General features: G+C 47.3%; 1 protein-coding gene across 4 annotated transcripts in view; it reads left to right on the forward strand.

Moving 5' to 3' along the window:
• Positions 1-22,382, forward strand: part of GPATCH8 (G-patch domain containing 8) — a 351,647-nt gene that overhangs the window by 310,762 nt on the left and 18,503 nt on the right. For all 4 annotated transcript variants that reach the window (XM_086923894.1, XM_086923893.1, XM_086923895.1 and 1 more), the window contains one exon: positions 16,651-16,781. In XM_086923894.1, coding sequence (XP_086780020.1) covers positions 16,651-16,781 — 131 coding nt within the window. The remainder of the gene's footprint in view (positions 1-16,650; positions 16,782-22,382) is intronic.

The raw sequence follows: 22,382 nt of genomic DNA on the forward strand, positions 1-22,382 counted from the left end.
CATGTCCAGCCGGACAGAGGTCTTCCAGGTTTACTTAATAAACACAGTTCTTCAAAGAATAAGATGTCAGGAATACCTTCCACAATGCCCCTGTGTGGTACACAAGCCTGTGCCCGACACTAACTGGGTGAACACAGGTGAAGATAATAGGAAAGGTTCAAGGCAAAACAAACGTTTTTCTGTTTTCATATAAATTTGTACAGAAAATATCAAGCTGCACCATTACTTAAAATCAAGCAATCAGATTTGTATCGGGTGCATAAGCAAGTCGACGGCGTTTCGGTTTCATCAAGAAATCATAGAAACCATCATCAGGACAATTAAATACTTTGCCTTTACATTAAACCTCAATTTTGCCTATGAGAAGAAGATAAAAATATACTTTAGAAACAGAATACACACAAGAATAAGTGAAGTGACTCTTCGTGCGCAGTGTACATGCTGAATCGTCAGGGAGTGATATTATTCGTAACCTGGTTGTTGAGGCAGTGACACAAATCACAAGTATATAGCATGCGTCCAAGGTTGCTATAATGTGCCTATGGGGCATTAGTGATTGCAAAAGAATGTTGATCGCAGTGCCAGTGAACTAAAATCGTGGTAATATTGTGTAACTAGCACTCGCCGACAAGTGGGGCTATTTTCAGAATGATGGGCGCCTCGCACTGCTTACCGAGGCAGAGCGCGTGTGGGCACAGATACTAATTACTATCAAGATGCCCGGACCAGTCACCCTGTAAAACGAAAGACGTATATTAAAGCAGGGCTCATTCTGATACACTTGAGACCCTGTTACAACATTTGCCAGATGAGTTGAAGGAGGCAGCAGAAATGCTAATACAAGAAGGGAAACTTATATCCAACGCATCTATTAAGTGTGCGCTAGACGCAGCAGACACTGCAGCCAGGGCTATTAATACAAGCGTTATGTTACAAAGACACGCCTGGCTGAGAATCTCCGGCTTCTAGCCTGAGATACAAACCACCATACTCAATCAGCCAGTTAACCCTGATTACTTGTTTGACCCAGAAGTGGACACCACCTTAGAAAAAATTAAAAAGGACACAGACTGCAAAGTCTATGGGGGCTCTACAGTCGCAGCAGTTCAGGGGTGGTTCTTTTCGTCGCTCCAACAATAGAGGAGCTTCCAGAGGCCAGGTCTCCCAGCAGACACAAGACAGTAAAGGAGGCACGCAGTCCACCTACAACAAGAACAATAGGGGTGGCTATCGTGGAAACGGCACCAAGGTCAGAGGTCGTGGAAACAACAACTCCCGATCCTCCGCCACTAACAAACAGTGGCGTCTTGTCACTACCCCCCGACCATATAACACCGGTCGGGGGGAGACTACAACAGTTCCTGCCGGTCTGGAAATCCATCACTACAGACAGGTGGGTGAGGCAGCTTATCCAGTACGGTTATTGCAGCAGGAGGTAGTCGGCATGCTGCAAAAAGGAGCCATAGAGCTCGTGCCTGTGGAACAAAGAGGTACAGGGGTGTACTCGCTGTACTTCTTGATCCCAAAAAAGGACGGGTCCCTCAGACCCATACTGGTCCTCAGGCCCCTAAACCAGTACATCCTGTCAGAAAACTTTCACATGCTCACATTACAGCAGGTTCTCAGTCAGGGAGATTTCCTCGCAACTCTAGATCTGAAGGATGCATATTTCCGTATACCGCTACACCCGTCACACAGAAAATATCTCAGATTTACCATTCAGGATCAGCATTAACAGTTCAAGGTCCTCCCTTTCGGAGTGACAACGGCACCCAGGGTGTTTACCAAGTGCCTAGCGACAGTGGCAGCACACCTACGGAGACAGAACGTTCACATCTAGCCTTATCTGGACGGCTGGCTTATCCAAGCAAAGTCGGCCCAGCAATGTGCCACCCACATGTCCCACACCATTCACCTTCTTCACGATCTAGGGTTTTCACTGAATTATCCAAAGTCCCACCTTCAGCCCGCCCACGTACGGCAGTACTTGGGCGCGACAATAGACACTGTGGCAGCCAAAGCACAGCCAAATTCAGTGAGGATCAACAGCATGCAATTGCTGATACGGAAATTCAAACCACAACACTTGCTTCCAGCACAAGTGTTCATGCAAATGATAGGCATGATGGCCACCTGCATCTTCATAGTCCCGCACGCGAGACTACACATGCGTCCGCTTCAGGAGTGCTTAGCACGTCAGTGGAATCAGGCTCACGGGCAATTAAAAGACCTAGTGTTTGTTGACCGGTTGCACATACAACTCTCTGCATTGGTGGAACCCACAAAACCTTTGCAGGGGCCGACCGTTCCAAGAGCCTGTGCCACAGATTATACTGACAACGGAAGCATCTCTCCAGGGATGAGGAGCTCATGTACTCCACTACACAGTGCAGGGACTATGGACAGCACAGCAGAAGATGCACATCAACCTTCTGGAACTGATGGCTATCTTTATGGTGATGAAAGCATTCAAAGTACATTTGTGCAACAAGGTAGTGTTGATCCGGACGGACAACATGACGGCCATGTACTACATACAGAAGCAGGGAGGTACACACTCTCCACAGTTGTCTCATCTGGCTCAGAGCATGTGGAAGTGGGCCATTCAGAGAAACATCTTCCTCATGACAGAACACCTCCCAGGCAAGGACAATCAGATGGCGGACCTGCTCAGCAGGCACAGCTACCAGATGCACGAGTGGGAGATACATCCTTCAGTACTCCGCCCGTACTTCCAGCAGTGGGGTCATTCAGAGATAGACCTATTCGCCACAAGGTAAAACGCAAAATGCCAAAGCTTTTCCGCCAGGTTCCCACACCCACAGGGAAATGCGATATGGATGAACTGGTCAGGCATATTTGCGTACGCTTTTCCCCCAGCACCGCTAATACCGCTGGTGGCACGCAAACTGAAGCAACACTCGATGACTCTCATCCTGGTTGCTCCGACGTGGGCACGCCAACCATGGTACACCACGTTTCTAAAACTCTCCGTGGTACCGCATCAAAGGCTACACCTCACGCCCAGGCTTTTGACGCAGAGCCATGGCGACATTCAGCATCCAGATCCGCAACAGCTCAACCTGGCGATCTGGCTCCTGAGGTCTTAGAATTTGGCTACCTCAACCTGCCTCCTGACTGTATGGATATCATAAGGGAGGCAAGAAAGCCCACCACTAGAGCATGTTATGCGGCGAAATGGAAGCGGTTTGTCATTTATTGTGCCAACAAAAACTATAACCTGCTAGATGCATCTACTCACAACATCTGTTATCTGTTACATCTATACAAATGAAATCTAGCCTATGCTTCCATTCGTATACATTTATCCGCAATAGCAGCTTATCTCCAAAACAGGCAGCATCTCTCACTTTTCAGGGTGCCTGCCATTAAATCTTTTCTGGAGGGACTCAAGCGAGTTATTCCTCCCAGACACCCACCAGCACCTGTATGGAACCTGAATGTGGTCCTTACCATACTGATGGGACCACCTTTTGAGCCTCTACACTCCTGCGAGATACAATTCTTGACGTGGAAAGTGGCTTTCCTAATAGCAATCACATCGCTACGACGAGTTAGTGAACTTAAAGCACTAACTATCCAAGAGCCATTCATACAGATTCATTCCAACAGGGTGGTGCTACGCACTAACCCTAAGTTTCTGCCTAAAGTATTTTCACAGTTCCATATGAATCAAACTATAGAACTGCCGGTGTTCTTCCAGAATCCAGAGTCCGTGGTAGAGAGAATGAAAAGAGCTCTCATGTACTACATAGATAGGACAAAAGATTTCAGGAAGACAAAACTGTTTGTTGCCTTTTCCCCACAACACAAAGGCAACCCCATTTCAAAAGCAGGTAAAGCCAGGTGGATCGTTAAGTGCATACAGATTTGCTATCAAAAGGCTAAGCGCACATTAACGATTCCATCGAGAGCCCACTCAACACGAATGTTGGGGGCATCCATGACTTTCCTTGGAAACATTCCTTTAGAGGAGATCTGTAGAGCAGCCACATGGTCTACCATACACACATTTACTAAACACTACTGTGTAGATGTGCATTCCAAACAGCAGGCAGCTGTAGGACAGGCTGTTCTAAAAACACTTTTTCAGACTGCTGCAGCTGGCACGGGCAGCCGCCGCTAAGAAGAGGGACTGCTATATATTCTATGCACAGATGAATTCAGCAGCCCACATGCCTCGAACCGAATATGCTACTTATCAGTATGCATCTGTTCTTGGCATGTAGGGCTGCTGACATTCATATCGCCCGCCCTCCTCCCCGGCGCCTGTAGTGGCTGCAGCACTCAGAATTATTCTTAGCATGGTCATCACTTACTGTACTACACTCCATCTCTGCCACAATGGCGAAAAACAATCTAAGGATGGAGAGGATGCCCATGCGCACTGTAGTCCAGGGGAGGAGCCACCCATCTCGTGATACTTCGAAGACTCTTCCAGGACAACAATGTGCAATCATCCGGACCCAACACTTGGCGGCGATCTATGCACAGATATGAATGTCAGCAGCCCTACATGCCAAGAACAGATGCATACTGGTAAGTAGCATATTCGCGTTGGACTATACCATTTCCAGCTGAAAAGCAATATTTCTCTCCATATGTTCTCATACCTGGCGTGTCACGCAGTTTGGTGCTTACTTTCCCGCTATGTTAAAGAATAGTACAGGTTTCAGCACTCAGGCTAATGTGCTGCATAGCTAAATACATATAAGGTCCCAAAGGCGAGACCAATTGAATTGCAAATGCTTGTTTTTATTACAGTACTTGCACTCAGGGGGGGGGAAAAATGGATTGTGGTTCCTGGTCTCCTTAAATTGGCTGTTGCCTTTTTTCTGCACTACAGAGGGCAAAGGTATAAAGATCTTGGCATCCTGAAGTATAGTGTACCAGATTATGACCTACGGCTTCTCCGGTCAGCCGCAGGCTATGATTCTGAAATAGGATTGATATTGAGGATGTGCTATCCTCCACACTATATAAATTTGCCTATGATTTAGCACGTTTAGGGTATTTTGTTTAAGTCCTTTTTTTTTTTTACTTTATTTTTGTTGCAGAGCTAGACATTACATATCTATTCATTTTGGTTTACTCAGCAGCGGAAATCGAAACCAGCTCATTTACAGTTCAGCATAAGTATGACACAGCCATTTAGCCCACAACCCGGGGGTCGGGCGGCGTTCATTATTAATGTCTGTGTCAGAGAAATCTAGCAACTGCTTTTTTTAGTTCCCTGCTCTTCGATTCATCCATACAACTTAACCCATGCACTTAGTGGTGTGTATTACTCAAGTACCTATTCTTTAATGTTTCCTGTCCTAGTGGTATTACACCTATCTGTAGTGATCTATCAATAGCCCACTATTCCTATCCCCTACCCACGGAGTCATCATCTCAGACCTGCTGCTTGTAATTTAAAAGTATACCATCCGTTGAGTGCTAACTGGAGCTATCACATTAAATGGACTGAGCGTTTAATCTCCCTTTCTAACGCCCCCCCCCCCCCTCCTTCCCCGAACTGCAGGTGGTGTGGGCTACAAAAAATATTTCAACGATTCAAATAGAGGAGACCTATTGAGTTTCAACTATGTGTCTGTTTGTCACATGGAACACCTCTCATGGCTTTTCCCAGTCTATTCGTCTTCCGGAGAAAGGGCATCATTCAACACTCTTACTAGTTCAGACCATGTGCGCGCTGCTTCCAGACTTTTCTCATTAGCCGCTCGGGCTGCTTGGCGCAACCTGACCATGCTCTCACTATGGGCCCATTTGTGGAATTTGTTCGCCCACAGCCTACTGGATGGGCCCTCCCCCGTCTTCCAGTGCCAAGTTATTTCCCTCTGGGCCATAATTAGGCCCAGATCGATGAATTTGCTAGTGATCTTGGTCTTCCTGGTGTGAGGAAACCACAGCAACAAACACGTTGCCATCGTATATTCCACTTGCCTCTCCATAACCTCATTAAGAAGCTTACCCACCTCATTCCAATACGTCCCCAGTTTTGGACAGTTCCACATCATATGTTCTAATTCTACATCGGGTGTTAGGCATCTGGGACATGCCGCGTCCTGCACATGGAAGTATTTCCTAATCTTTCCCGGTGTTAGGTATGCCCTGTGGATCATGAAGAAATGTACCTGCTGAAATCGTGCATTCCTACACCCCTTCCACGTTCGCAACATAATGCGGCCCCAAGTTGCATCTGGTATCGACTTCCCTATGCTCGCTTCCCATTTCTGTTTGAGACCTGTTAGAGGTGCCAAACCTTCGTTTAGCTTATGTGTGTGCAGGCAAGTGACCGCTTTAACCGTTCCCGCTGCCATCACCACATACTGACAAGCCATCGTGGTCTGCGGTTCCGACTGCCCGATCTTCGAATGCTTTCGCCTCGCAGTGGTGACTGCCATCTGCAATAGAAAACCTCCATCTAGAAGTCCGAATTGTTCTTGTAATGCCTCATAAGGCAACAATTCGCCATCGGCGTATAGGTCGCCCACCATCTGCAACCCCAGCTCCTCCCATTCCAGTAATTGGGACCAGTCCCCTCCATGTGTAATGCAGTCAACATGCCTAGAGGGATTTCGGGCGCGTACGGGTGCACCACTTTCGCTCTTTTGACTCCTATTCCAGCACATCCTCAGGGTCTTCTCTTCTAGGGTTAAATCCCGGATTACTAGGTACTGTTGCATAACTATATAGGATAGGATATGCCTAGTCATCCCTGATCCGCGTTCTTCCTCTGGGCCCCTAAACTCTTGTGCTATATTTTGGGTTAGGATCTGCAGCTGTGCCGCCAAATAATACAGTTCAAAATTAGGGACCGCTAGTCCCCCCCTCCTGTTTCGGTCGCAACAGCGTATCCATTGCTACTCTTCTTCGTCCTGCTCCCCATAGGAAATCGACGGTGAGCGTCCTCAGCTCCCGGAAGTACAGAGGAGGAACCCACACCGGAAGTGTGCGGAAGTAATATAGTAGGCGTGGCAAGGCCACCATCTTAAGTAGTTTAACTCTCCCCAAGAACGATGGGGGCAGTATTGCCCAAAATGCCATGTTGCCCCTAAGTGCCCTTATGCAGCGCCCAATATTTCCCTCCAACATATCTTCTATCGTATGAAATATCCGCACACCCAGATAAGTGAAACAAGAGCGCTCCCATACCAGTTCAACGTCCAGTTGCAGCTGGGGTGTATCTGCTCTCAGTGGGAACACGCATGTTTTGTTTCAATTTACCCGTAGTCCCGAAATCCTCCCAAAGTTTCTCAGCATGCCCACTGCTCCCTCCAAGGCGTCCGTCGTGTTCGCTAAGAACATAAGCAAATCATCGGCATTTAACGATATAAAATGCGGAATCCCTTCGCAGACCAGACCGCTATACTCTGTCCCTGACCTGGCACAGACCGCCAAAGGTTCAATTGCTAATGCAAATAGCAGTGGTGATAGCGAGCACCCTTGTCTCGTCCCCCTCCTTACTGGGTATTCCGGCGATATGGTCGCACCCAAGCGCACCCTTGCCGCTGCCAAGTTCTCGCACAGTCCAAATTTCTCTAAAACCCTATCCAGATATTCCCATTCGAGGCTATCAAAAGCCTTTTCTATATCCACTGATAATACTGCTGGAGTCGCCTCCGTCCCCAGGTCAGTGCTTAATACTAGTGTTCCTAGTTTGTATAAACCCCGCCTGATCAGCATGAACCAAGGCCGTCATGTGGGGCAGTAACCTCGAGGCCAGAATGCGACTCAGTATTTTGTAGTCCACTGTCAGCATAGACAGTGGTCTATAGGAAGTCATGTCCTCCCTCTCTCTTCTCGGTTTCAGCAAAGGGACGACCAGGCCACCCTTATTGATTCCGGTAACATACCCAACTCAAACGCTTCGTTATAAACCTCCTGCAACTGGGGACCTAGAGAATTGATGTATGTTGCATAAAATTCTATTGGGAGGCCATCCACTCCTGGGATCTTGTTTCTATCCATATGTTTGATTGCTCCTCTGATCTCAGCTATCGTAATGGCCTGACAAGGTTCCTTAACGTCCTCTTCTTCTAGCTGTGGAAGCTCGAGCCCTGATAGATTATCCTCAATGTCAGACGTTTCGGCCTCTAGATGACTCTGATATAGAGTGGTGTAGTACCTGTAGAAGCGCGAAATGACTTCAGTCTGAGAGTAGACCACCTCCCCGGATTCTGATCGGATATTGAGGACTAGGGATCCCCCTTCTTTCGGGTTCTCCAGCCTTGCCAGGAGCGTGCCTACTTTATCCCCCTCTACGTGTACCTTTGCTCTATACTGCTTATAGTCATAGCTTCGTAACCTTTCTATCTCAGTGGCCAAATGCTCCCTAGCTGTTAGTAGCCGATCCTACAACTCCTTCTGCTCCGGTCTCAACTTCTCAACTTCCCTCAGTTCCCCCTCTGCTTTTTGAACATCCTTCAACACCACCGTCCTTTCTCTCCTATATTGACCAATACAGAACCCTCTCACTACCACTTTAAAAGCATTCCATTCCATTCCTCTAGCAGATGTTGATTCCTTATTAATAGTAAAATATTGTTCAATACCCCTCTGGACATCGTCCCTAAAGGCTTGATCTTCCAGTGTATCCGGTCTAAGCCACCATGTGGGGATCTCCGCTCTCACCTGTTGCCATTTAAAGGACACCAACTGTGGATTATGATCAGAAATGGTCCTTGCTAGATGTTCTGAATGTGTTGCCAATGGTTCCAGTGATTGGGTGCACAGCACTGCGTCAATTCTAACGTGTAGCTCATGAAGAGCTGAAAAGGAGTAATCTCTATCCCCAGGGTGCTGCACTCGCCACACATCAGTTAACCCCCATCCACTCTGCCACTCCGCCCTCTTCTTTGCCATCTTTCGAACCTGAGATTCCTCTAACGGGGGGTGTGACCTATCCAGCTCCACATCTGTAATTGAGTTAAAGTCCCCACCTAATATTACCTGACCAGCCAGGAAATACGCTAATTTCCCCGATATGGTGTCAAAAAATCGGGGCTGGTCTACGTTTGGAGCGTATATACTACAGAGTGCAATTTCTCTGCCATATAGCCTCCCCGCCACATATCTGCCTTCGGGTCTACCGCTGTGTTCGTGGCCTGAAACGGGATTCCCGCCCTCACCCACACCAATAAGTTGTACCAAACACCTGGCCCCTCCATCTTTTCTGTAGTGCGACACATTCCTGTTTGGTGAGATGCGTCTCTTGTAGCAACGCTATTTGTATCCCCCTTCTCAGTTAGTATGCATGTACTTTGTGACGTCTCAACATAGTATGTAATCCTCGCCCATTCCACGTGACACATTATAACTCTGGTAATGTTCCCATTGTAACCCCACCAGTCCCCCTTCCCCATCATGTTTCGTGTGCCCACACCAGCACTGCTGAACCCCAAACACAAAAAATTCCCTAAAACATACCTAGCCCCCCCCCCCCCCCCCCCCCTCCCGAACAGGTCCCAATAACACATTAGTCCCAGTCCAAACTACCATATAAAAACACGTACTTCTATCCTGCAGTAGCCACTACAGGCTGCCTTAAGGGCAGTGGGGTTGTGGTCCTACTCCGACAGGTGGCAGCTCCCGCGCCAGCCCCCGCCCCCATCACCCCGCAATATTAAGGCACAATGATAAAGTTCACAATCATTACCAGGCCTCCTATTGTCAGTAATACAGTTCGTCTTCCATGACCTCAGTCAGCTAGTGGCCATCTACAGATCATCAGCCGATCTAGGCGTCACCTCCGGGCCCTTGGTGCTTTCATCGACCGACGTTTCCGATGCAGATCGTCTTTTATCTCCTTCGGAGTCAGTCCCCTTTGTGGAATCCTCCTGTTGCGAACCAGTGATCGCAGCCGTAGCCTCCAATGCTCCTTGCTTATTCGCTGCCATTCGCGCACGTTGCATTTCTTTTTGTAGTTTACTCTTCTTGTGGAGACGCTGCGATTGGCGCATTCGTGGTGGTTTGGGCAGTCCGCTATCTCCCATAGTCCTACGGTCCGTGCCTGCCCTGTATTTTTCAAGCCTCGACCAGGCTTCCTCCGGTGTTTGGAAGAACTGTGTCGATCCATCCATTATCACCCTCAGTTTAGCAGGAAACAACAAGGAGTACTGTATACCTTCTTCCCTTAGCTCTTTCTTGACAGATAGGTATGATGCCCTGCGCCTTTGTATTTTTTTGAGTATAATCAGTAAATATGGTTACAGCACTATTGTCCACCTGAGAAGGCCCCACCGAGCGTGCATTCTGGATGAGGAGATCTCTATCCTTATAATGGAGGACTCTAGCCACCACAGGGCGAGGACGGAGGCCCGGCGCAGGCGGTTTGGCCGGAACTCTATGCGCCCTCTCGAGTGTAAAGAAGGTTGATAGACCCGTTGGGGCCACTGTAGTTTTAAGCCAGTTTTCTAGATATGCCACCATGTCCGTCCCCTCAATCCGCTCCGGCAGTCCTACCACTCGGACGTTGTTGCGCCGATTGCGACTTTCCGCGTCCTCTCCCCTCTTTTCCAGAGATTCCAGTCACCTCATCGCATCTTCCAGTTTATGTTCTGCTGTGACCACCGCCGGTTTGAGGTCTTGAAGAAGTAGTTCGGTTTCTTTGACCCTATCTGCCAGTTTCGAATGATCCGCTCGTAACAACCCCAGCCCCGTTGCCACCTGAGATATGTCCTGATGGAGGGCCTCTTTTGTCGATCTTATAGCCTCCAGGATCTGATCAAAGCATTTATTCAGTCTCTGCTCCGATGTCTACGTTTCATCGACATCTCCACCGCCATGGGCTCCCGCTGGGTCCCCATCTTCCTCCTTCCTATTTTTGGGTTTCATGTCTCAGCCGCTTGTAACCTCTGTTTGCGGCTCTCCAAGCTTGTAATCAGTTTGTGTTGCCGACCGTATTCGGCGTCCGCCGTGGGTGCCCGCCGCCGGTCTACCCTCCGTAGCCCCCGGCTGCACAGCGCCGCGAGCCTGCTCCCGCCCCCACCTCCGCAGCAAGAACAGGCCCGCTACACCGCACTCACAGACGACCCCAGTTAGGGAGCCTCGAGCACCTCAACTCCAGCTGCATCGCTCCAGAGCGCTCCTGCCTCTGTCTCCTCGTCCCAGGCCCTTGTCGTTGTGCCCTCGGAGGTACTCCGCAGTTCCAATGACTGCAAGCTGAGGCACTGGATCCCCGTGAAAATTAGTGGCCCACTGCTCTCTCGCTCAGCGTGTCGGGGTCACTCGTACCTCACAACCGGCCTGCTCCCAGCTGCGCTGTACCCTCGGCGCTGGGCCCCTTATTTGCTGCCGTCGTTGTCACGGCCGCCATTTTGTTTGCTTCGGTCTCTCCGGATCTCTTCCTCCTGCTGAGTCCCAGTCCTCCTCAATTCGTGTTTGCTTCAAAGTTCCTGCGAGGCCGCAGTGGGGCGACCTCCCCTCCGCTGCTGATCGTGCCCAGAGGCGCGCCCTTGTGCCTCGATCCGGTGTGGTCTCGAGCTAGCTCCCACCATCGAGTCCAGTCGCCATCTTGCTTCCGCTCACATTGATTCGGCTCTTGACTTTAACACGCTACAAAAGGCTCCCGGAGGTGCTAATTCACTAACTGGTGGGCACAAAAGCTTCCGACCACCTTCCTACGTCCACTGCGCTCTCCATCAGAGAAGTGTGGCTCAGGGGTTAGAGGCAGCAGACCCGGAAGCGGAGATCGGCCCTGGACCAGGGTTCAATTCCCCGCCCCGATGGGGGTTGGGCTCAATAATTCCACGGACTCGATAATTCTCGCTCCGGTGCCTACTCGACTCACGGGTTCACACTCTGCGACTCTGGGCAATAGCTTGCTTAATCTCCACAACGGCCCCTCGCGGCGGGATGCCTGGCTTTCACCTTGTGGATACCCTGCCGGGGTGTCTCACAGGGGAATACCACGACGGGTTCCCTAAGCAAGCGCATAGATGCCTGCGATGTGGGCTATATATATACATGTACATTTACATTTACATCACCGTTATCAGGGCAGTTTTTCATGATAATCGGCGGGTTCTGGTACGGAGCTCGCCGCCTCCGCCATCGGCGCCCAGACCACGCCCCCTATTTTGTTTAAGACCTTTGGAATTCAGTATAAATATTTTTTTAAGAACTTGCCAGATTCCCCCTCCTTACCATCCCTGCCACCCTACACGTACAGTATTTCATGGAGCTAATGAGGAAGGCTTGTCTTAGTGGAAAAGACTGTTATGTAAGCACTGTAGGAAAAGGTAGGTTACTAATTAGGGAAATGTTTCCAGGATGCCACACATAGTGGCAGATACTGCCTGTAGGCATTTAAAGAATATGACCGTGATGAACTGTGATTTACAAATAAATTTCATTTGACACCAGATATTTAACATTCCTGGTCAGTCAGCCATGGTTAAAATTTAAATCTTAACACAAGAAACTGCTTAGTTACAACCTCTGCTTGTACTCATTCTGCTTTGCTCAATGCAGTGTAAAGGTGTGTCACTAGTACTTGCGTTTACTTCTCACTAGGGAGGCGGGTAAACCCCATTCTGTGAATCTTGAGCTTATGGTTATTCGTTCAGATAAGTGGTTCTTAGGATTATATTAGAAACCAAATTTCTTCACATTTCCCTCAGTCACCGAGGCTGGAGATTCACAAGGACCGATCTACTTTGTTCACAGTTCATTAATGCAAAGACACTTTTGCCTGTGAATTAACACAATTTGAGTTTCTACTACTCTTCTTCTTCAGCTAACCACAGACTGAATCAATGTTCTCCTCTGGATTAGAAACCTCTATCCAGTTTCTGGGTTCTCCCCAAAAGCTACCCACTGTTCGTTAGTACTATATGTAGCATACAGATACAAACCATATTAGTGTGAATCCCCCATTGTTTGTTGTAGTGTATACATTGTGTATCCAAGATCACACTGGTTGTCCTTAATTGCTTTAACCCCTTCGCCGCGCAGCAAATTCCTCCGCTGTGCGAGGTGGTGGGGGGGGGAGGGGGAGCTTGTCTGGCCGTGGCGCTCGGGTACCCAGGAGGGCTCCCGACCTTCATGAGTCACAGTAGGTGGGTGCTCATGATGGCCGAGAGCCGTCTGAACTCCACCCACTGATTAATTCTCCTACACAGGGGGAGAATTAACCACACTTGGGCGGAGCGGCAACGTTCGGGCGGCTCCCAGCTGTCATGAGCACACGTCTACTGTGACTCATGACGGCCGGGAGCATAGATGTGGTTAACAAATATATTACTTGCATGTAAACATAGCGGAAGTTGAATGGTACACTGCCTACTTGAAAATTAAAGTTCTGATGCATACTTCTAACCACAGGTTCCTCACCTTGTGAATATTCCCAAGGCATCAGACTGGATCCGGAAAGTTTTAGAGCAGTACTTCTTTGAGCTGGAAGATTTCACCAGGCTCTGCACCAACGTAATCCACTCCGGAAGTGACACGTGGAGCCTTATATAAGCGCCCCCCTATGCTCGCTGACATCCATTAATTTCTTTCTGCGCTTTTGGGTGTGTATCTGCAGCTACTCCTTGGCTTTTGGCGATCTTTGCGCAAAATCATTTTCCAGTGTGCAAGACGGTGTCCCCTTTTAAGACAAAAGAGTTCATGCCTTATAGGAACTGTTGCAAACAGAGGTCTGTGATAAACCCTTAGGAAGCTATGGTTGTGGTGCATGGGGTGCGAGCACGATTTCAGGGCCTACGACGACTGCAACCAAATGGATGCAAAGGCCGTACGTGACTTCGAGGCTAAGCCACACATCGGAAGCCTCCACTTCGTGACTTGCTGATGTCAAAAAGAAGGTCCCATTCCTGAAGTTGTTCCTGCAGCAGATCATTGTTGCAGTCAGTCTTTCTAGTAAATACAAGAAGCACAAGAAATCATAACTGGAATCTGCCTCTTCTCACCACTCTTGAACTCTTGTGGGACACGGTGCCTTAAGTTTTACCTGCTGTTCCGGGCAACTTCTGAGGTCCCTAAACCAGGCTATCCAGAATGGCTGCGATGCAGCTAAGTTTGTGATCCGCTCTGGCCTGGGCACAACTGACTGCTTAGGTCAGGCAATTGGCTCCTGTATGTCAGTTGGGTGGCACGCCTGGATGAGATATACAGGCTTCTCTGTGGATGTCCAGGCATCCTTGATGGACATGCCATTTGATGGCTCTCACCTTTTTGGTGAAAAAGCGGGCTCTGCCCTGGAACGTTGTAAAGAAAACAAGCCACATCATCAATTTCACCCCTTTCAAGGAAACAGTAGGGGGTTACCAATACTGATAAGGTCAAAGTCTGCCGCTAGCCCAACAGGTTCATGGTTGAAGACATGGCTTTGAACGCATTGCCCAGAACATTATGGATAGCAGGCAGCTTTGTACCCCGCCACTCAAGCGGCTGCAGCCGCAAAACTTCTTTAGTTTCCTCTTTGTGGCACACAGCCACCCTATTGGGGGTCAGAATCAAGCATTTTCTCCAAGGGGGGCAAGCCATTGCGCCAGACAAGTGGGTACTCCAAATTATCAATCGGGGCTTCCCCCTCTCAATTTTCTTTCTACTCCATCATTAGGATGGCTGATATAGGATCACATGCCCATCTTACAGCAGGAAGTGCGGAAGGTTCCAGCAATTTAAGTAGGAACTGGGTGTTACTCGTGCTGCTTATTTGTTCCAAAGGACGCAGGCCATATCCCTGTGCTGCAGGCCCCCAGGTATTACCTCCGGTTTGCAGTGGTCCAGGAGCATTTTCAGTTTGTGGTGCTCCCTTTCGGCCTCACTAGTTCATGAACATGAAGGCAGTGGATGAAGAACAGCTTCAGAGAATGGGGGTACCAACCTTCCCCTACCTTGAGTACTGGATGTTGATGGCAAGCTTGCTCCAGGCAGTCATCCACCTCCAGAAGACAGCGAGTGCCATAGTCACACCTGACTCGTTTGCAGATGTTCCCGATATGTATCCAGATTTCGGAGGAGACCACAAAATATCTGCGGTTGAGGCTGCTGGACTGCGATTGGGTCAGTGGCAGACACCTCTCCTTACCACATCCAGATTTGACAGTGATCATGGATACCTTACCTTTCTTATGAGATGGGGAGGCCATCTGGGAGAGGTGGAGAGCGCAGTCCTCATGTCTCTGGTTGAAGCTCAATACACATCAATTTGATGTAGCCGATGACAATTTGCTTGCTGTTGAATTGCCTAACCTGTCCACCATTAGAGGAAAGCTGGTACAGGTATTCATGGCAACCCCTCCACTATGGGGCTGGACCACCAAAAAATGTTATGGTGGTGAACCACTTGGTGGAATCTCTAAATGCAAAGCCATACAGACTCAGCCACTGATGCCTACCGGACCATGAATGGCATTAACCCCTTCCATGCTGATGACGGCCCCCATCCGTCATGCATTACAGTGCTCGTGTGCTGATGACGGCTGGGGGCCGTCATAAAGCCATTGATTCTTTAAAAGCCTAGCACACGAGGAAAATCGGCCCAGCATGGAAGGGGTTAACACCTGGAAGTGGTGCAGGGTGTATTTTCATCAATGGTGAGAACCTTGGTGCGATCTTTTCACCACCACTAGAATGCTCAATGTGTGCCCTTTTTCATGTTATTATTCCCAAGCAGACTCTCACTGAGATGCATTCCATCTATAGTGGGGCTCCTCGTGTCTCTTATAAGCCATCCCCGTCAATGCTATTACTGCCCAGAGTTCCGAAGAAGATCCGGAACAACCAGCTCCAAGTCATCTTGGTGGCATTTGATTGGCCAGGAGAGTGTGGTGCACAGAACTCCTGGGCATGAGACATCTGTTCTCTAATCAAGCTACAGCTTCAGGAGGATCTTTTTTCGCAACAGTGCAGGGTGCCTCAACTGTGCCTGCTTAATCTACATCTTCATGCTTGGAGATTTAGAGGCAGCAAATGACCTCCTCCTGTAGTTTTCATGATGGCATAGAGGAGTCTGGCGACAAAATCTGTGTAGGCCAGTCCTTCGTATGAGTTTGTAGTTTAGTTTACAGCACCCACCAGATTAATCCACTGCAGGTCAAGTGGTCTGACTGTTTGTTTGTTTTGTCCCTCGCCCAACGAGGACTTGTTCTAGGCACTGTTAAAGGCTATTTGTCGGCTCTGTCAGCTTTTCGTGGTTGCTGGATCGCCCTTTATTGTTTAAAAACCCCTTTTGTGAGTATTTTGAAAGGTTTACATTTCTTTCCACTAAAGCCCATTGTGATGCCAAAGTTGTATTTACATTTGAGCGTAATGACTTTGGCGCTGTGCCGCACAATGCCACCTACTGGTGCACAGCAATACTTCTCTGATCGTTTCTGGATCCTGTCTGGTGCCTGTGGAATGTTCACATGGTGAGGAATCTTCGATTAGAGTATCTTCCTGAAAGACCATTACTGAAGGTAAGTAATTTGTTTATTAGATTTCCATCATAACCTTCTCAACAGGAGATGCTTAACGTGCTTCATATGGTCCCTTTTACTGTGCTTGAATCAATTTGAGTACCTTGCCAACCATAGTATATAGTGGAAAGGCTTAATGATGGTAAAATAATTTGGTAAAAATGTCTTCTGTAACAAGTATTCAACTCACTATTTAACTTTTTTCTTTATATAGAGGCTAAAGGATCTAAAGCAGAGAGAATTTGCTCGTAACATTTCTTCAAGGTCACGCAAAGATGAGAAGAAGCAGGAGAAGGCTTTGAGGCGCCTTTTGGAGCTAGCAGAGCAGAGGAAGCAATCTGAATGGTATGTGTTTAGTAAAGATTCTCCCCAGTTTCCTCTTCTGCTGATTTCTGCTGCTGAGGTTTGGTTTATAAGATTGCTGTGTTTATTGCAAGACATCCTTTGATTGAGAATGTCATGGCTACTGCCATTCCTTTGGTCATGTTTGGAAGAATGGAATGCTACACTCCTGAATCACTGTTCAGTTCTCCAGGCTAAGATATGCAAATTTAATTGCTTATGTGGATCCCGGAGCATATAGAAAATACTTAGAAAGCATACATGCGCTCGGTTTGAGCCACTTCACAGCTGTCCTCTTCGCCTTCTCACCTTGAAGACTGCCTTCCAGGTAGCCATCACCTCTGCCAGGAGAGTGAGTGAGCTCCAGGCTCTATCCTGCAAACCTCCTTTCCTTTCGGTCCATCCGGGACTATTCACTAGATTATGACTATAAGAGAGATACCCCTACTACAGAACTGGTGTTACAGGTAAGAAACTACTCCTTCCTCTGCCTGCGGGCCAAGGTCTGCACCAAGAAAAAGTTTCGAGCACACCCCGCCTGCGGGCCCGGCGCCAAAACACAAAGAAAAGCCTTCCGGCTCGGGCTTGAGCTGGCCCCATGTAGGCGCTGAGCGGAAAACCGCTGCACCGAAAACCAAGCACTACCTGATGAGCTCAAATCCTAGGCAAAAGATCTTATCCAGGAGGGCAAACTTAACACCAATAACTCCATCAAGTGCACATTAGAAGCAGCAGACACAGCATCGCGCACAGTAAACACCAGCGTACCTCTACGTAGACATGCATGGTCGAGAATTTGAGGTTTCAAACTTGAGATAAAGGCCTCCATTCTCAATCAGCCTTTTGATAAGGAACACCTCTTTGTTCCAGCAGTTGAAACCTTTCTGGAAAAAATGAAGGACACTGAGGTCGCACAGTCCATGGGGGCTTTACAGTTACCTGCGAGTAGGGGTTCCTTTCAGCGCTCCTTTTACAGGGGTGGCTTCAAAAATATTACCACAGAAAATCCCTCCTTCTTACAAGAGCAACAACCAATCGCCATCATCAAGAGGCTATTTTAGAGGAGGTTTTAGAGGAAACTATGATAAGGGAAGAGGCAGAGGCAACTCCATACACACTTTCTCTGCAAATAACAAACAGTAACTTCCCCCACTACCTCCCGATCATTCCACTCCTGTAGGGAGACGTCTCTCTCAAATTCTTCCTGACTGGAACACCTTCACCTCAGACAAATGGGTTTTTACAAATTATCCTCCCTCTAGTTATGTCTCTCCTTCTCTCCTCTCCTCTCTCAATGTATTGAGACTGAACTATTTTGTCTGATGCCCGATGGAGCTACCTGGTTTAGCTATAGGGGAGATGGGCCGTGGATTCCCTCCTTGGTCGTCACCTACCCAGTCGGTCATTAGACAGACTTCTTTTCGTCTCTCCTTATTGTCTCTTCCCTTATCCTCATTTTCTCAACTCCCCTACCCCCACTACTTTTCTCTCTCCTTCCTCTCCTAATGTATTGCTGATTGTTTGATGTAATGTGTAATTGTTGATCTTTTCCTGTTATATTGTTGAACCACATTGTTCCACTTCCCTTCGCCTCTCCTGTCCTCTCCTCCCACATCCTCCCTTTATTTTATTTCTCTCCTTGTCCCCTTATTGAGACTGAACTATTTTGTCTGATGCCCGATGGAGTTACCAGGTTTAGCTATAGAGGAGATGGGCCGTGGATTCCCTCCTTGGTCTTCACCTACCCAGTCTGTCTTTAGACAGACTTCTTTTCGTCTCTCCTTATTGTCTCTTCCCTTATCCTCCCTATCTCACCTCCCCTGCCCCTCCACTACTTCTCTCTCTCTCTCTCTCTCTCTCTCTCTCTCTCTCTCTCTCTCTCTCTCTCTCTCTCTCTCTCTCTCTCTCTCTCTCTCCCCTCCTAATTGTATTGCTTGTTTTTTGATTTATTGTGTAATTTTCTGTTACATTGTTGATTCTCATGTAAAGTGCTCTGATACCTTCGGGTCTAGCCAGCGCTATATAAAACTCTTTAAATACATTTAAAAAAAAACATCCAATATGGTTACTGCCTGGAACTAACAGGCACTCCCTCAAACATTCTTCCAAGATCACACGCAATGTCACAGGAGCATCTTACCCTTTTAAAAAGAGAAGTTCTCTCTCTGTTGGAAAAAGGAGCGATGGAACCAGTCCCATTAGAGCATCAACGGATTGGAGTATACTCCCTGTACATCTTAATTCCCAAAAAGAACGTCTCTGAGGCCTATACTAGACCTCCGAACTAAATCTATACATTCGGTCGGACCACGTTCACATGGCCACTCTCCAGCAAGTGCACCCGCTCCTTTAACAAGGCAACTTTCTGTCCATTCTGGACTTAAAGGAAGCCTATTTGCATATCCCAATACATCCTGCTTACCGCAGATACCTCAGGTTTGTAGTAGCAGGTGAGAACTGTCAGTTCAAAGTGCTCCCATTCGGAGTAACTACTGCTCCCAGAGTTTTCACCAAGTGCTTGGCAGTAGTTGCAGCTCATCTACGAAGACAACACAGCCACGTCTTCCCATATCTGGACAACTGGCTCATAAAAGCCTGATCGCAAGAAAGCTGTCTACGTCACACACACATTGCAGTTGATACACGATCTTGGATTCACAGTAAACTTGTCAAAGTCCCATCCAGCACACGGGCATATCCGGGAGCCACAATATACACACAAAAAGCTTTGACCGACCAGAATCCACAACATGCAGACTCTACTCTGCCAGTTTCATCCTCAACTCTTATTGCCAGCTCGAGTGTTCATGCAGTTACTAGGGATGATGGCGTCTTGCATACTAATAGTTCCTTACGCAAGACTTTAAATGCGTCCTCTTCAGGAGTGCAGAGCACGTCATTGGAACCAGACTCCGGGTTTTGTGATCAGATCTAGTGTCGGTGGATGGACGCACCCATCGCTCTCTGCAGTGGTGTAATACACAAAACCTTTCAAAAGGGCGGCCTTCATAGACCCGGTTCCACAGATGTGCTAACAGCAGACTCCTCGCTCACTGGTTGGGGAGCTCATCTCCAGATGCATATAATACAGGGCATATGGAGCCTGCAGCAAAAGCAGCTTCACATAAATCATCTAGTGCTGCTAGCAATTTTTCTACCCCTCAAAGCGTTTCAAGTTCATCTAGTAGGCAAAGCTGTCCAGATCCATAGACCACATGACAGCAATGTACTACATACACAAACGGGGGGGGCACTCTCTCCAGCTGTCACAACTAACACAGACCATCTGGAGATGGGCCATATGTCACAAAATGTTTCTCCTTGCAGAACACCTTCCAGGAGTAAACAATCCGATTGCAGATCTGCTCAGTCATCAAAGACAACAGATCCTCTAATGTGAACTCCAGGTGTCCGTACCTTCACAACATATTGTGTTGACATTCAAGCTAACAAAGGAGCGCATGTTGCACACCTGTTTGCAAATGTACACTGAATTCAGCCCAGGCTTCCATGGTGGGAGCATAGTGCTACAGAATCTATGTACTGCATGTGAATCCAGGATATTTTCACGCAGCAAAACAAAATGGTTACTTGCCTGTAGGAGTAGGTTTGCAGCTTGAAGATTTATCCGGAGTCACAAGCCACCCTCATGCTGGCCCAGAAACGATGTGATTTGGAGCAGAGAGGTGGAGTTTATATGCACAGTGCGGTAAACCAAATAATGATACAAGTCGCTAAAAGGAAAAAGTTAATCTGAAGATGGCAACGATAGGACTGTACATCTAACACCACAGGCGGATGGACAGGGCACCAAGTAGCTGATTTCACCCAAAAGGTGGAAAAAGACCATTCCAGAACCATTTACTAGATGGTGGAATAATGGCCCGATTGTGAATCCTGAAAATTGGCAAAACTACTCCTACACATAAGTAACAATTGTGATACAAAAGTGGGTCATAGGGAAAACAGCAGCAGCTTCATACCCTTCTTAAAGTGAAGTCTGTGCAGTTGTCAGGCTTTCGACCTATGTTCGACTGTACTCATCTGGATGCTAAGTTGAAGACTGTGAAACCCACACCATTGATACCATTGAAGGTGCTGTACATGGAAAACAAAGGGATAGGGAAGACTAAGTGGACAAAAGATTTTTGAAAATTGTATTCAAAGCCTGACTTTGTTGCTCAGTACATTTAGGCCGCTAAATTGTAAACCATAACCAATAGAATAATTATTTAAAATAGTTTTCGACCTGCCCAGCCGTCAAAATACATTTTCAAAAGTTAATCACAGGCATGTGAAATATACCACTTAATCTCCGCCACCAGTAATTATTACGATCATGCACAGTTCCAGCCCTCATTACAAAATATTGATAAAACATTGATCATTGGAACATAGAGTAGCGGTGATGTCTTAGCTAGTTTAGGTTTGTACAGTCTACATGATCCATATATCTGACAAATCTAGAGTTGTGGATTTTTGTTTGGGCATTGTGCTAATGTTATGCCTATTGCTAAGGTAGAGAAAGATAGCATAGATCCATCTCCTCCATCCTCTCAACGACCTTGGTTGATACAGAAGATAGGGTTTAGGGATTATTTCTCATTATTAAGAACATAAACTAAATCCAGCCCCTAAGACTGTATTTCAGATGATGATAAGTATTCTATATGGAAAAAGTCAAAAACGCAATGTGATTAGCTAGTTTTTTTTTTTACTTTGATTGAACATAGATCACTGAATTAAAGATTGCAGTTGGTCAAATGCATGTGCCCTTAACTAAAACTCAGCTGTTAGGGTTGCAGATGTAGTACTTGTCATATCTTCTCATACCCAGGATTTCATCAACTCTACCCTTCCCTATCCGATTTTATTACATATGTTGAGTAGAGCTACTTGACTGGTGCTTTCTTTGCCAATCGGGCCAAAGATCTCACAAAACATATTTACAATTTAATGAGCTTACAACCCCCCACAGCATACAATTAGTTGATTTAGTTTCAACTCTTATTTGCAGTCTTTCGATTGCTTAGCTTCTGTAATCTTCCATTCCTTTCTTGTTAGCTCCTCCCTGGTGCATAGAACCAAGTGCGTGTTCTTCCTCATCTATTTTCAACAGTTTTAAAAAAAATCATATTTTACAAGCATTTCAGCATCGTTTCTGGATGTGTAATGTACTTTCCTTCTTTTAACACAGGCTTGCAGCTTATCAGTATTAGGGTATCTCTCTCATAGACTCACATGCTTGAATCATTCCCCGTCATTGGGATGGGAGTCCACGGTACATAAATAAAGTAATGTCCCATTAGACATATAGAGTAATAGGCCAAAGGCCTCACATTAGTAACATATCCAGGTCATTTTGTAATAAGGACCAAACTCTAGAGAGCAACCAATCCGCTGCCACCACCCTCTGGAACCTTCCTGGAAGGAGCTCTAGTCCCTCAGATTTTCTACCACACGTCATGTTAAGGGAGTCTCCACTGAGCACTGCTCAGGTTTTTCCTTATCTCTTGGATTTAAGGTATTTTCTTCGGATATTTCTCTGTGAATTCTTTCCTGTCTTCATGTTGGGTAGTCCTACAAAAGGCCTTTTTAGGCCCT

The sequence above is a fragment of the Lissotriton vulgaris genome, chromosome 5 (genome assembly GCF_964263255.1).
Source record: "Lissotriton vulgaris chromosome 5, aLisVul1.2, whole genome shotgun sequence".
NCBI classification, from domain to species: Eukaryota; Metazoa; Chordata; class Amphibia; order Caudata; family Salamandridae; genus Lissotriton; species Lissotriton vulgaris.